This window comes from Oryctolagus cuniculus, chromosome 1, assembly GCF_964237555.1.
Source record: "Oryctolagus cuniculus chromosome 1, mOryCun1.1, whole genome shotgun sequence".
Lineage (NCBI taxonomy): Eukaryota > Metazoa > Chordata > Mammalia > Lagomorpha > Leporidae > Oryctolagus > Oryctolagus cuniculus.
In genome coordinates, this window is record NC_091432.1 from 140378014 (window position 1) to 140392355 (window position 14342).

The 14342-nt window shown below is 45.4% G+C and overlaps 1 protein-coding gene across 5 annotated transcripts in view; it reads right to left on the reverse strand.

Annotated features, from left to right (window-relative positions):
• Positions 1–228: 228 nt before the first annotated feature.
• SPTLC1 (serine palmitoyltransferase long chain base subunit 1) overlaps positions 229–14342 on the reverse strand; it is a 55396-nt gene continuing 41282 nt past the window's right edge. For 4 of the 5 annotated variants that reach the window (XM_008257928.4, XM_070049467.1, XM_070049472.1 and 1 more), the window contains 3 exons: positions 6392–6509; positions 2359–2432; positions 229–1593 (listed from right to left, as the gene is read on the reverse strand). In XM_008257928.4, coding sequence (XP_008256150.2) covers positions 1500–1593; positions 2359–2432; positions 6392–6509 — 286 coding nt within the window. In that variant the 3' untranslated portion in view covers positions 229–1499. The remainder of the gene's footprint in view (positions 1594–2358; positions 2433–6391; positions 6510–14342) is intronic. The other variant, XM_008257932.4, reaches the window with a different exon arrangement.

A 14342-nucleotide genomic window follows, 5' to 3' on the forward strand; every position in this document is an offset into this window, starting at 1 on the left:
AAAGAAGCTAAAGTTATTGTCTGTTTATAAAAATAACAGGTATTTATGACTAATGCTTAAGTCAGTAGCAATGCGGGAAACTTCAGATATTTTTTAATTCTTTCTTTAGATATCAAGTAAGGGACTTAAAAAAGTAAATTACTTTCTAAAAAAAACCAAAAAGAACACTGGCCCAGGTTTGCAAAAGTGCTTAAACATTCTGCTGAATATATTACATATGCAAATAGATTGATCATCAGGAATGCAGGTTTATTTCATTAAAAAACAAACACAGATTCACATCCCTAGAGTACTGTATCCTTTAAAGCAGCAGCAATCACAAGGCACATACGAATAAAATAACTCAAGAACAGAAACTGAACATTAAAAAATGATGTTATTTAAAAAGATGGTGACGACCTCTTGTTAATGTGAATACAGATTATAAAAATGACTTCTTTTATAATTTTATTCCTCTATCTTTAATAAAAGAAGGAATAATGGTGTAATATTTATGCAAAATTTTTATAGCACGTATCACAAATCTTCACCCACTCAACTTGATTTGCTAAAGAAAAAACAGATAGCTAAAGCACAGCTTAAACAGTTAACTTTTTAGTGACTTTACATCTTTCTTATATGTTTGGAATTCATAGGCTGAAAAGAAAGTTCTCATTTCTTTTAGCTTAGGCAAAGCCTATGGTTATACATCCTGAGGCAATCCATCTCTCTATAAAAGAAACACCTCTGAGGTACCCTAAGATACCCAGGATATAGTTTCTCTTCTTGGGATCAACATGATAACCTTCTTAAAACAGATTAGAAGTCAACATGTAAGTGCAAAGGTCAATCATATTAAAATAAGATTTGATTTAAATTATTGCTTATGTAGAAATTATAATGAATATTCTCTGGTTAGGAATGCGTAGATTAGAAATGGTGTCACATTAATATTTAGTGTATATAAAAATTCTAGGAATCAAATCTAATGAAAAGTCCGTAGTAATCCCATAGCAAAGTGCTCCTTTACGTGGTTTTCGGTTCACGTGACGCGGCTGGGTCAGATCTTCGGTTCCACCTTCGGCACCAGGAGTGAGCATCCTCCTGGCTCTGCTGCCGCACGGTCACTCCCCTGGGCAGTCTCTGGAGTGCATACAGAATCATTCCCAGCAGGAGGCAGGGAGACAGACTGAGGCTCCAGTTTTAAACAGTGACAGTGAAAAGCATACGAGGGTAATAAAGGTTTTAAACAGTACTAAAGAGCACAATTTACATACATGTTATATGCTGTCATTAGCTGTCCTCTTTAAAAAAAAAAATCAGTTCCTGGGTTTTTAGACGTGTTTTCTTTTTAAAAATAATCAGCTGCTTCTCCTGGGCACACGTTTGGTCCATATGCACTTGTCTGGTGATAATCCTGTCAAACACCCTGGAGTTCTCCTTAGGGCTTTCCTCGGCCTGTGGGAGGTCTCTGTTCTTCTGCATGTCGTGTGGTAAGAGCCACCAGGGCTGCGCTCGGCCTAAAGCAGGACAGCCTGGGCCACCTCCTTGATGGTGGCTGCAGCTCTCTCCAGCTCGTCCTCTGTCTGCTCCACTGTGACCACGACCCTAATGCTGAAAGTGCAAGGCCACAGTTATCAAGTGAGAAGACCACAGCTCAGCCAGCCGTGACTACGAGGAGCTCACCTTGCCCATTAATTCACCCCATGCTGTGGCAGCTTTCTCACCACCGTGGTGGAGGTGAGCAGCTGTCCCAGGCACCTGCTCTGCTGCCTGGCCCCTGCCATGAGCACACTTCTGGTGGCAGTGACCCGTACTGCACCTCTGTTCCTGAGGTTGGAAAGTCAGGTCCTTTCCCCAGTGCCATCTGGGCGTCTGCCAGCAAGCGCTTTGAGGACAGAACCCAGGCTTCCTCACTGCCTTTCACAGCCAGTGCACACCGCCGACTCTAGATCTCCCCAAGCCCGCCTTGTTCGGTGTTTGCACACATGGCCAGCAGAGGTGGTGTGGCAACCACATCTAGGTTGCCATCCCTTTCCTGCACGCTGTCCTCAGGGGCAGAGAGTGAGAGTGCTGGCAAGGGACATGCCTCCCTCAGGACACGGGAGAGGTCAGCTGACGCGACCCTCACTTGTTCCCACTCATTCTTGGGACTCCAGGCATTTCACTGAGCTAACTGGAGGGTGCACAGTGGGTCCTGTGGGGCTGGATGCTAAAATGTGAAAACACTTGGGTTAAGAATGAAAACAGGTAATGTACTATACTTATAGGACATTCTTTCTTATTCTGTGATAGTTTTTCAAAATTGTTCAAAACATAATTTCCTACAGAGTTTAAGGTAGGGAAAAAAGGTAAAGTCCTATTTTAATGTCAACCAACCTCGGAGGAGGGAGGCACTTCTCTTCTTTGTCCAAGTAGCGTGCCTGAGTTAATGCAATACTTCTGTTCATGCACTGTATGAAGAAAAAGGAATACATTGGCAGCAGGAAGTTCAGACACTGCGGTAAGTAAACCAGGAAGCTATGCTGCAGTCCCTCAACAGTCTTCACTCACCTTCCCCAGCATGTATCTGCCAGAAGTCAGAACTACAACACCGTCTCCTAACGCCCGCCAGTGCCCACTCTCCACAAAACATCCTGCAGGGACAGGCACGTCCATGCTGGGCACCCACCAGTCACTGGAAGCCCCACGTGACTGCCCTGGAGACACGGCTGCCCCACTGAGGCTGCACTTAAGACACGTCATTCATTTACTTATTTGAGAGGCAGAGACACAAAGCTAGAGCTCCCTTTTACTGGTTCACTTTCCAAATGACCTCAATGGCTGAGGCTGGCCATGGCCAAGCTACTTGAGCCATCACCACTGGCTCCCAGGGCCTGCAGGAAGCAGGAGTCAGAGCAGGAGCTGGGGACTGACCCGACTGTGGACAGGGTGTCTCAACCTCAAGTACAAACACCCACTCCGCAGCTGCATTTCTAGACACTGGCCACCACTGCGGAGAGACGAGGCTTACAGCACGGGGAAACAGCATGAGCACAGCCCTGCGGGCCAAGCAGGAACTGAACTGGACTTCAGACTCACACCAGCAGCGTCACTTCCGAGGTAAACTGCTGTCTGTCTACCACGTACAGCAACGATGAGTTCCAGGTGTTACATCTGGTCCAAGACTCTGTCCTGATAAATTTCTGCCCATCTTTCTCACACTTAACCACCATTCAACCTTGTTCTTTTTTAAATAAGAACACTCTCTACCTAAAAACAAACAAACAAACAAATAAAGCATAACACCCAGAGCAAGGTAACAGGCTATGTAGGTTTGTTTTGGGGTGATAAAAATGTCTTGGAATTTGTGATGGTTGCACAACCTTGTGAGTATACTGAAAACCACTGAGCTGCACACTTTCCAATAAGCGACTTTTATAGTATGTGAATTATATCTTTAAAAAGAAAAAAAAAGTCAAGGCCAGCGCTGTGGTATAGTAGGTAAACTCACCTCCGGCAGACCTGGCATCCCATGTGGGCACCAGTTCGAGTCCCGGCTGCTCCACTTTCGATTTGGCTCTCTGCTATGGCCTAGGGAAGCAGTGGAAGATGGCCCAAGTGCTTGGGGCCCTGCCACCCATGTGGGAGACCCGGATGGAGCTCCAGGTCTCTGGTTTTAGCTTGGCTGTTGTTACCATTTGGGGCCTGAACCAGCAGATGGAAACTCTCTCTCCCTCTCTCTTCCTGCCTTTCAAATAAATCAATTTAAAAAAAAAAAAAAAAAAAAAAAAAAACAACAATTTTTAGGGGCCAGCACTGTAGTGTAGTAGGCTAAGATTCTGCCTGGGTGCCGTATTCCAAATGGGCACAGGTTTGTGTCCCAGCTGTTCCTCTTCTTTTCCAGCTTTCTGCATATGGCCTAGGACAGCAGGGGACCGCCCAAGTGTCTGGGCCCCTACACCTGTGTAGGAGACCTGGAAGAAGCTCCTGGCTTCGGATCGGCCTAGCTCCACTGCGGCCACATTTTGGGGAGTGAACCAGCGGGTGGAAGACCTTTATCTCTGTCTCTCCTTCTCCCTGTCTGTAACTCTACTTCTCAAAAAAATAAATAAAATTGCTAAAAAGAAATTTTTTTAAAGATGGAAGCTATGATTATGCAAAGCAATGGTGAGATTTTTCTGTTTTCTTTCTACTTTTTTATTTATTTTTAAATTTTTTTAGATTTTTATTTTATTTATTTGAAACAGAGTTACAGAGAGAGGTAGAGACTGAGAGAGAGGTCTTCCATCCACTGATTCACTCCCCAGATGGTCGCAACAGCCAGAGCTACATCAATCCAAAGCTAGAAGCCAGGAGCTTCCTCCAGGTCTCCCACACAGGTGCAGGGGCCCAAGGACCTGGGCCATTTTTCACTGCTTTCCCAGGCCATAGCAGAGAGCTGGATCAGAAGAGGAACAGCCGGGACTAGAACCGGCGCCCATATGGGATGCTGGTGCTTCAGACCAGGGCGTTAACCCGCTGCACCACAGCACCAAGAGTTTCTAGAGTGCTTTGTCCCCGCACTTCCCCACTACCCATCCCCTCCTGCCCATTCTCTCCTTTCTAGACCCTCCAGGTGAATGCCGACAGCCAGCACCCAACTGGGGCCACAGGGAGGGCTCTGGGCTCTGACTGTCCTCATGAATGTGCAACTTCTCTTTTCACTGAGGATGCAAACGTGTGGGTGCTGACTGGTCTCTCGGGAACAACGGAGTTACACTGCTCTCCAATGAAGAGAGGGTACAGTGGATTCCATATGGGACTGACGCATGGTACACAGAGGCGGCCATGTCTCACAACGTGACGTACGTGCAGACCTATTCTGGGGCAATCTGAGGGAGACGGGAGTCTGAGGGAGGAGGATGGAGCCATGGGAAGAATCCAACACAGGACAGAGCTGCAGTTTACCAGTGCCTGCTACCCACACTGCCAGCATGGCCCCAGGGAGTTTCACTCAAAGTCCAAACTACCTGTTACAACATTACACCATGAATCCACTGCTTGTCCATTCAGTTTGTATTGAACTTAGAAGCTTGTTTTGGTTTTACTTTTGTGTAAGAACCCTCATCACAATGATGCTGTATTTACTCATGTGTTTGTGGGTACGTAAGCAACATGGGAATAAAAGCACTGAGGGCAAAGGGAGGAGCGGCACATTTTGGATCTTTAAGGAGGGCCTGCTACCGTCATGCCTGCAGAGCTGGGTCTGAGAAGCACTGTGACATCTCCTCCCACCACAAGCCTAGTCACTGCAGCTTGATTGTTCCTACTCTCCTTAACGAGGACTCTCAGGGTCTGAGTGTTTCCAGCTTTGGTTTTTGGATGTGAGAATAAGAGAGTAAGAGAGTGTAAGAAGGCCACCAGCTGTATACAAGTCTCCATGGATCCATTTTTCCAGATTACGTGGCTCAAACACTGTAGGACAGAGGGAAGCTGAGGCAGGCCATGCAACCAGAGGTCATCTGCACTTAGAGCAGCCATGGTGACAGGAAGTGCCATGGACAGAAACAGGCAAGTCTCTGACACATTCAACAATGACGTTGTCATTAGAAGGAAAACAGTTTTCAGAAGATAAAGAATTCTTTAACAATGTCTCAAGTGAAGCTTCCTTTTCGATTAGGAGTGTCACGACGGCAGGACGACAGTTAACAGGCCATCTCTGAGAACGCTGGAGATTCCCCAACTCGGCCTGCTGTCCAGGAATACAAGCAATTCCCACTGCTTCCCCTCCTGTATGCCCCAAAGCCTGGCCTTGTTTACAGGGAGGGAGCTTTCTGCTAGCTCATGATGTTCAGAGTAGAAGTCAGGTGTATTTAGGTACAATGTGGCACTGGGTGCAGCAACTTCAGTGGGAGCTGAAAACTGACACTGTGGAAAGGCCACAGCCTGTTCCTACGGGGATGCTGTGAGCTCGGCTGCGCAGAGCTGGGCGCCCTGAGGGACCCTGAGCCTCAGGACAGCAACTTCAGTCACACACTATTTCTAAGGACAAAGGTGTGTTTCTTAAAAACGAGGTTAAAAAATGAAGTGCTCAAGGAGGCAGACGTTTGACACGATGGTTAAGGTGCCCTGGTCCCACACTGGAGTACCTGGGTTCAAGCCTTGGCTCCCACTGCTGACTCCAGCTTTCTGCTACTGCAGACCCTGTGAGTCAGTGGAGACGGCTGAAGTGGCTGAGTTCTTACCACCCAGCGGGGAGACCTGGGTTGAGCTCCTGGTTGCTAGGGCTGACTGGACCCAACTGTGGCTGTTGTGGGCATCTGGAGATTGAACCAGCAGATGAAAGTCTGTCTCCCAAATAGACAAATGAAGATTTATAAAACCAACCAACCAACCACTGCTCGGAGTGAGGACAGAAACAGGAAGGTTTCCTGGAGTCACTGATACCTACCTGATTTACGATTTCCTGAAGCAGTTTAACATCCTTCTCTCGAGACCCAGTGCTCTCCTCCAGATGCAGGTGAAACGCAGGAGAAAAGGATTCCCCCATCACTCTCAATCCAGAAATGCTGCGGAAGGAAACACACGCATATCCGTGAATCCCTTCCAGGCCCAGAAATAACTCACAGACAGAAGTCAAGTCTAAGCTGTCAGGGCTTGCTGAATGCTAAAGAAACCTGCGGCTGCGGGAAGCATCGTTCAGTGGAATTCCAACTCCAACAAGAGGGGAAAACAACATCGACGTCTTCTGTGAGTGCAAGACAAGGAGGACACCTGGCCACCTACATGGAGCCTGGACGTCTACACACCCCCTTTGCCTGCCTGGCCAGCCCAGCAAGGTACGCCTCCTTCCCCTCATCTCCCTGCTGGCCCCACCCATCTGCCCTCTAGCTCCCCACTCTATTCTTTCCTTTGCGCACTGCACGTGCCTGGTCCCGGCTCCAGGGCTGCCCTCCTGAGGGGTCTCCCTCACCACCTATGTTAGGGAAAGGTCTAAGGTCCGCTCCATCATTTTCTATTATTTATTCTGTTTGATTCCTTTATGGACTCAACTCCAATTTATAAGATTGTGTTTCCTTGCTTTATCTAACCTTTAGTTGTATTTTGTCTCTCATAAATTAGAAATGATTTCTGATACTGAAAACATTTCGTTTTTGACCACCAGCAGCTGTACACTTAGACTTAAAAATTTCTTTCTTATTTACACGTTTAATTCTACTTGGATTAAGATTACTTTCTTCTTTCTCAGGATCAACAGCACAGAGAGAGGTGGTTTCTCAGGGAGAACGACAGGTTTCTTTACGGTAAAACACTGTATTTTACAATGATTTACAGGTGTCATGAAAACTGTATGCCATCCCACGCAGTCAAGTCTATTTAAACTCCATGTTAGCCTACAATACAAAGTACTGTTTGGTTCTGGCCTCTGTCCTGAGACACAAATGGTGACTGTCTTTCTGAAGTTGAACGTAATGACTGCTCCTCAGGCTTACTCAGAAAGATTTGTCTTTCTCTCAGAACAAAACGACACAGAAAGCACCAGGCGGCACATCTGAGCTGTCCCAGGTTAGGACTCGGCAAGCTTCACAGAACGGCTGCCGCGTGCTATGAACCACGTGCAGTGGGAAGCCAATCTCACCTTGGTGCAAACCGCCCTTAGACTTCGTTAATCAGTGTCTTCTTTCTTTAAGCGTACGCCTCGTGCTAGGATCTCTCATGAACACAGGCTACAGGTCCATTTGAACTGTGGAGTCTCAGAATGTGGGAGAGCCTTCTGGATCAGTTCTTTCACTAACACAGAAACCACGCGATGTGGATTCTGAGGTGTTAAACCCCACACCAAGAATTATCATTCTCTTTCAGGGCATGTACTCTCAGGGCAGAACTTTAAAAACTGCTTTTCAAATAGCACTTCACCTGAATCAAATAGCCTTGATTTTCCTAATATCTACAAGGTACATGAAGCCCAAAGCTATCTCGGGCTTTGATCAAAAGGGCTCATCTCACGTGCTAGGTGGAACAGGCTGCTGGGAATGAAACAGAATGTCTTGTGTCTGACTGCTCACATGTCGAATGTCAGAGGTGCTTAACGTAAAATGGACACAGAATTGTAGCTCAAGTTCAGAAACTTAGAAGCTCTTTACAGAAAAACTTTGGTAAGCATCACTTTATCCACATGAGTAAATAAATACTGAGCACTAGGCTAAGCACCAGGGACAGAGCAATCAAAAAGGCAGCCAGGGGCTGTATGCTCACAATCTGGGGAGACAGCCAGAAACCAACAATTATGTCTGCTGAATCTGGGCCATGTTCAAGTTTCTGATACAGTCAACCTGGCACACGCTGCTGATTCCCTCTCCCACTATTTCAGAGATGAAAGCAGGGAATCACTGATTACAGGAAATCTTAAAAACTTACTAAGAAGTAAACTGCCTCTAAAAATGTTTACCTTTACTATATTGATTGGAAAATAAGAAATAAAATTAAACTAACTCTAAGAAGCTGAAAATAAGATACAATCCAGTGAAATAAAAGTATACAAAAATAAAGAAAAAATAGAAAGAAAACAAACAGATAAGAATGCACAAAACCAAACCTGTCAAAAAAAGAATGTGCTAGGGAAAATTCTGGAAGATTATAATGAAAACAGAAAGAAAAAAGAAAGAAAGAAAGAGAGAGAGAGAGAGGGAGGGAGGGAGGGAGGGAGGGAAAAGAAAGAAAATGGGGAGATAATATACACACAAGAGAGATCATCACAGACTATCACTACCCAAAGGCCCCAAACCTAGAGAGTGGCCCTGCCCAACTTTTAAGAACTAATCAGGGACCAGCACTGTGGCATAGTGGTAAAGCCACCACCTGCAGTGCCAGCATCTCATATGGGCTCTGGGTGGAGTACTGGCTGCTCCACTTCCAATCCAGCTCCCTGTTAATGTGCCTGGGAAAGCAGTGGAGGGCTGAGACGTGAGAGACCCAGAAGAAGTTCCAGGCTCCTGGCTTCAGGTCCGCCCAGCTCTTGACCCTTGGGGAATGAACCAGCGGGTGGAAGACCTCTCTCTCTACCTCTGCCTCTCTGTAACTCTGCCTTTCAATAAAATAAATAAATTTTTAAAAAAAGAAAGAAAAAAGAAATAATCAAACCTGGTCTCAGTGGTTCCACAAAGCAGAGCAGAAATGGCCAAATCATTTTTTGAAGTTCCCATAACACTGATTCCCACATTACTTAACAGTGGTACAGGGGTCAATACTGTGGTGTATGGTTTAAGCTGTGTCTGTGATGCTGGCATCCCACATCTGAGTGCTGGTTCCAGTCTGAGCTGCTCTGCTTCTGATTCAGCTCCCTGTTAATGTGCCTGGGAAAGCAATGAGAGACGGCCCAACTACATAGGAGACCTGATGGAGTCCTAGGCTACTGGCTTTGGCTTGGGCTAGACCTGACACCTGCAGCCATTTAGAACCAGCACATGCAAGATCTCCATCTCTGTCAGTCACATAAATAAATCTTAAAAAACAGAAAACAACTGGGACCGGCGCCGTGGCTCACTTGGTTAATCCTCCGCCTGCAGCACCAGCATCCCATATGGACACTGGGTTCTAGTCCCAGTTGTTCCTCTTCCAGTCCAGCTCTCTGCTGTGGCCAGGGAGTGCAGTGGAGGATGGCCCAAGTGCTTGGGCCCTGCACCCGCATGGGAGACCAGGAGGAAGCACCTGGTTCCTGGCTTCGGATTGGCGTAGCCCCGGCAGAAGCAGGCATTTGGGGGGTGAACCAATGGAAGGAAGATCTTTCTCTCTCTCCCTCTCTCTAACTCTGTCAAATAAATAAAAAAAAAAAAAAACACAAAGACTTAAGAAAAAAAGAAAGAAAAAAGAAAGAGGACTCTTTCGTTAAAAAAAAAAAGAAGAAGAAAACAACCAAAAAACCCTCAAGTTAAAAAAAGGGGTATAGGCTGGCACTGCGGCTCACTAGGCTAATCCTCCGCCTGCGGCGCCAGTACCCCGGGTTCTAGTCCCAGTTGGGGCGCCGGTTCTGTCCCAGTTGCTCCTCTTCCAGTCCAGCTCTCTGCTGTGGCCCAGGAAGGCAGTGGAGGATGGACCAAGTGCTTAGGCCCTGCACCCACATGGGAGACCAGGAGGAAGCACCTGGCTCCTGGCTTCGGATTGGCGCAGCACGGTCGCAGCGGCCATTTGGGGGGTGAACCAACGGAAAGGAAGACCTTTCTCTCTCTCCCTCTCTCTAACTCTGTCAAATAAATAAAAAAAAAACACAAAGACTTATTAAGAAAAAAAGAAAGAAAAAAGAAAGAGGACTCTTTCGTTAAAAAAAAAAAGAAGAAGAAAACAACCAAAAAACCCTCAAGTTAAAAAAAGGGGTATAGGCTGGCACTGCGGCTCACTAGGCTAATCCTCCGCCTGCGGCGCCAGTACCCCGGGTTCTAGTCCCAGTTGGGGCGCCGGTTCTGTCCCGGTTGCTCCTCTTCCAGTCCAGCTCTCTGCTGTGGCCCAGGAAGGCAGTGGAGGATGGATCAAGTGCTTAGGCCCTGCACCCGCATGGGAGACCAGGAGGAAGCACCTGGCTCCTGGCTTCGGATTGGCGCAGCACGGTCGCAGCAGCCATTTGGGGGGTGAACCAACGGAAAGGAAGACCTTTCTCTCTCTCTCTCACTAACTCTGCCTGTCCAAAAAAAAGGGGGGGGGGGTATAATAATATCACAGGTACATATAAGTTATAAATATAGCTACAAAAAGCCCAATTGGGGTGGGCTGGTGGTCCAGAGATTAAGATGCCACTTGGGCTACCATATCCCATATCAGAGTGCCTGGGTTGGGGTCTCTGCTCCCATTCTAGCTTCCTGCTAATGTGCACCCTGGGAAGCAGGAGTGATGGCTCAATTACTTGGGTCCTTGCCACCATGTGGGAGACCTGGATTGAGTTCCAGGCATTTTGTATGGAATTTGGGGAGTGAACAGCAGATAGAAGGTCTCTGTCTCTTTCAAAAAAAATAATTTATAAAAACTTTCAAATTAAAATATTAGCTAAGTAAATCTAACTGTAGAAAGATAAATTGTAATCAAGCAGAGGTTTTCTCAGGAATGTAAGGACAGTTTAACATCAGAAAATCTATTGACGTAATTCAGTCATGAGACAAATGTATGAAATTTCTAAGTTTGAAAATACTCTGATAAAGTTTAAGACCTATCTATGTTTTCTTAAAACCAGGTCTCCAAATCTAGGAATAATCTGGTAAAAGCCATGCACCTAAAACCTAAATAGTGTTCGTACTTAATGAATAAATGCTCTGTATTGGGAATTAGGAAGACAAGTGTATCTGCTGTGGTGGAGGACTTCCCAAAATAGAAACAGAAAAAGAAAAAAAGAAAGTTATCCTAGGAATGGAATGTAGTCATTATCTACTTTCTTGTGATGGTTTCAACTTCTACTTGTCAGCACAGAGCGCTGGTGTTAGCCCATGCCAGACAGCACAGCTTAGTATGTGTTTGGAAGTAATATTAGGTATATTACAGGAAGCTAAACATTATCAATAACTATATATGCATGCACAATATTGTATCAATTCCTATAGCTGCCATGTTATCATTAGAATATCCAATCAAATGTAGGTATGTAATCATATATGGGAGAAAAAGAAACTAAAAAGAAATATACGAAAATACCCCTCTTTGTTCAGGGCTCAGTCTTTCTGAACTTGAATCCAACTGAGCCTTATGCCAGAATAATAATAATAATAATAATAATAATAATAATAGAAGACTGCTTCCTGTTAAAGGCCTTAGTGTCTCATCTCTGTTTATGAATCCAGCTACACTGCTGTTATTAATTAACCCAGCATTATAGAACCAAGTGAAAGTGATAAGAAGAAAAAGAACCAAGATGTTTAAGAACTAGGAAAGAAAGAGAAAAAAGCCATTCTGGCACATAATAGGATTTTTATGTACATCATCATACCTGAAGGAAACCAATACTGAAATTAACAAGAACTTAGAAAGACTGATCGATTTAAGACCAATTTAGAGAAAATTAATATCCTCATAAATCAGCAATAATCAAGAAGAAAATAAGAGAAAAGACAGCCCTATTTATAATAGCAACAAAATCAAAAGGACATCTAGGAATTCTTTAAGGCCACAAGGATTTCAGAGAGAAAATTTAAACTGTACTAGAAGACACAAAAGAAGATTCAAATAAATAAAGCACTCATATTCATGGATGACGATTCCCTTCACATCAATCAAAAACTTTAATGCAATTCTAGTTAAAATTCTAGCAATAATTTTGGGGGAACCTGTACTCTAAAACTCATATAGTGATAAAACAGACAGGTACAAATGGGACATCGCTGCATGAAAGACACAGTACCAGCAATAAGCAGAAGAAAGGAAGTAGAGTTTGGATGTTATTCAAAAACTGAGCTCATTCATCTTAAAATAAACAAGACATCATGCCTTGACCCAGTTCTTCCTCCAGCCACCACACTGTTTCTTGGTTCCTCTTTACAGCAAAACTCCTCCAGTTGTCGAAGCTGTGTTCAATGCATCTCTTCTGAGTCTTTCTTGAGCCAACTTCCATCAGGCATTTTGCCCTTAGCAGCGCTCATTGTCACAGAAAGCTCCACCTTATGAAATCCATCAGCACCCGGCTCAGAGGTGGCAGCACGTCACAGCTGACCTACGTAAACCTTCTTCACTGGGCTCTGGGACTACAGGCTCCCCTGGTCTGTCTCTTCTTCACTGGCCATTCCTTCTCCTTGGCCGAATCTGACCTCTTCATGCTGAAATGCTATCACAAGCAAAAGACTCAAAAATTTATCTCTAGCTCAGAACTTGCAAGTGCTCTCTCATGCTTAAATCTGCACATCCAAATGCTGCTTTCCACAAGGCATCTGACAGTTCAAGCTAAACACACCCGGCACTGAAATGTTCCCACGAGCGCTTCTTCCACAGGTGTGTCCTCCCCCTTGCAATTCTACCTAGTCACCCAGACCAAAGACCCTAGGGTGAACGCTAAGTGTTCTTCAGCTGGCTCTCTCTTAAAAAAATAACCAGAATCCAAATACTTCTCATTGTCACTAAGAAGATCACCACACCATCTTTTGCCTGTATCAAAAAACTAACTTTTTTTTTCCACATCATGTGAGTAAATTCATTTAGACCGAAGTTCATGGGTTCCAGGCTACTTCTCTGCTCAGAACTATGCCATGGCTTCCTACCTGAGTCAAGGGTCATGTCATGGATGGCCTGCAAGACACTGCAAGGGGTTCGTGTCACCTGGCCCTCACTTTCCGCCAGGTTCCCCACTTGTCACATTGGCTTCCTGGCTGCTTTGTTTGGTTTATATCATTTTCTCTTATTTTGGTGTGTGGTTGGTGTGAGATAGTGACCAAGTAGGAATTGCACATGAGACCTAAAGCCTTAGACAATACATAGAGGAAACACAAACCTGCAAGTTATCCACACACAGGTGTCATGAAACCATCTGAAGCTCAGGTATGGGAGAAGGTAATTCTCCAACAAAATAATGAGAACAGAGAACCATGGGATGCCGGCTCTGTGGCGCAGTGGGTTAAAGCCCTGGCCTGAAGTGCCAGCATCCCATATGGGTGCTGGTTCGAGTCCCAGGTGCTCTACTTCCGATCCAGCTCTCTGCTATGGCCTGGGAAAGCAGTAGAAGATGGCCCAAGTCCTTGGGCCCTGGCACCTATATGGGAGACCCTGGTAGAGAAGAATCCAAGGAAGGAAAGAATGGCCACCCATGCTGAAAGCTTGTGACACATAAACAAGCTGCACTCTGACGACGGCCCACCATCAGAGCACCAGGGCGGTCGCTGCTCCTACCCACAGGAACAGTCTGGGTGGAAGTCAGATCTCAGTAGTTTCCAGGGTAAATGGGAGATGAGGATGTGTAAAAAGCCTAACAATTCTTGAGAGTAGCTACAAAGAGAAACAAAGAAATGGCATAGTTCCTAGAAGGGAATGTAGAGTCAGGGGCAAGAGGAGTACAAAGGCAAGAGAGGGCAAGTGAACTTGAACACTAATGAAACGGCGTAGGAGAAAGGGAGAAGAGACTGATGGCAACACAGAGGGAACAACCAAAGGCACCTGGTCTTTAAGAAAGAAGGGTCCATAACGGCTATAGGAACACTTCTTTGGTTACAACAGGAAGAAAGAATGATTCAGATACCTATAGGTATATAGATTTTTTTTATAAAAAAAATGAGGGGGTTCCCAAGTGACAGTATGAGGCCAGGATGTCAACTGAAGGTGGGTGGAGTGAAGATTCATGGTCAGGGATTTCCAAAACAGCTGGGGAAGGTGTAGGATCAGACTTACAGCATTTGAGGTTGTGTTCATGAACTTGAAGTGACTCCATTGTGCTGGCATATTAA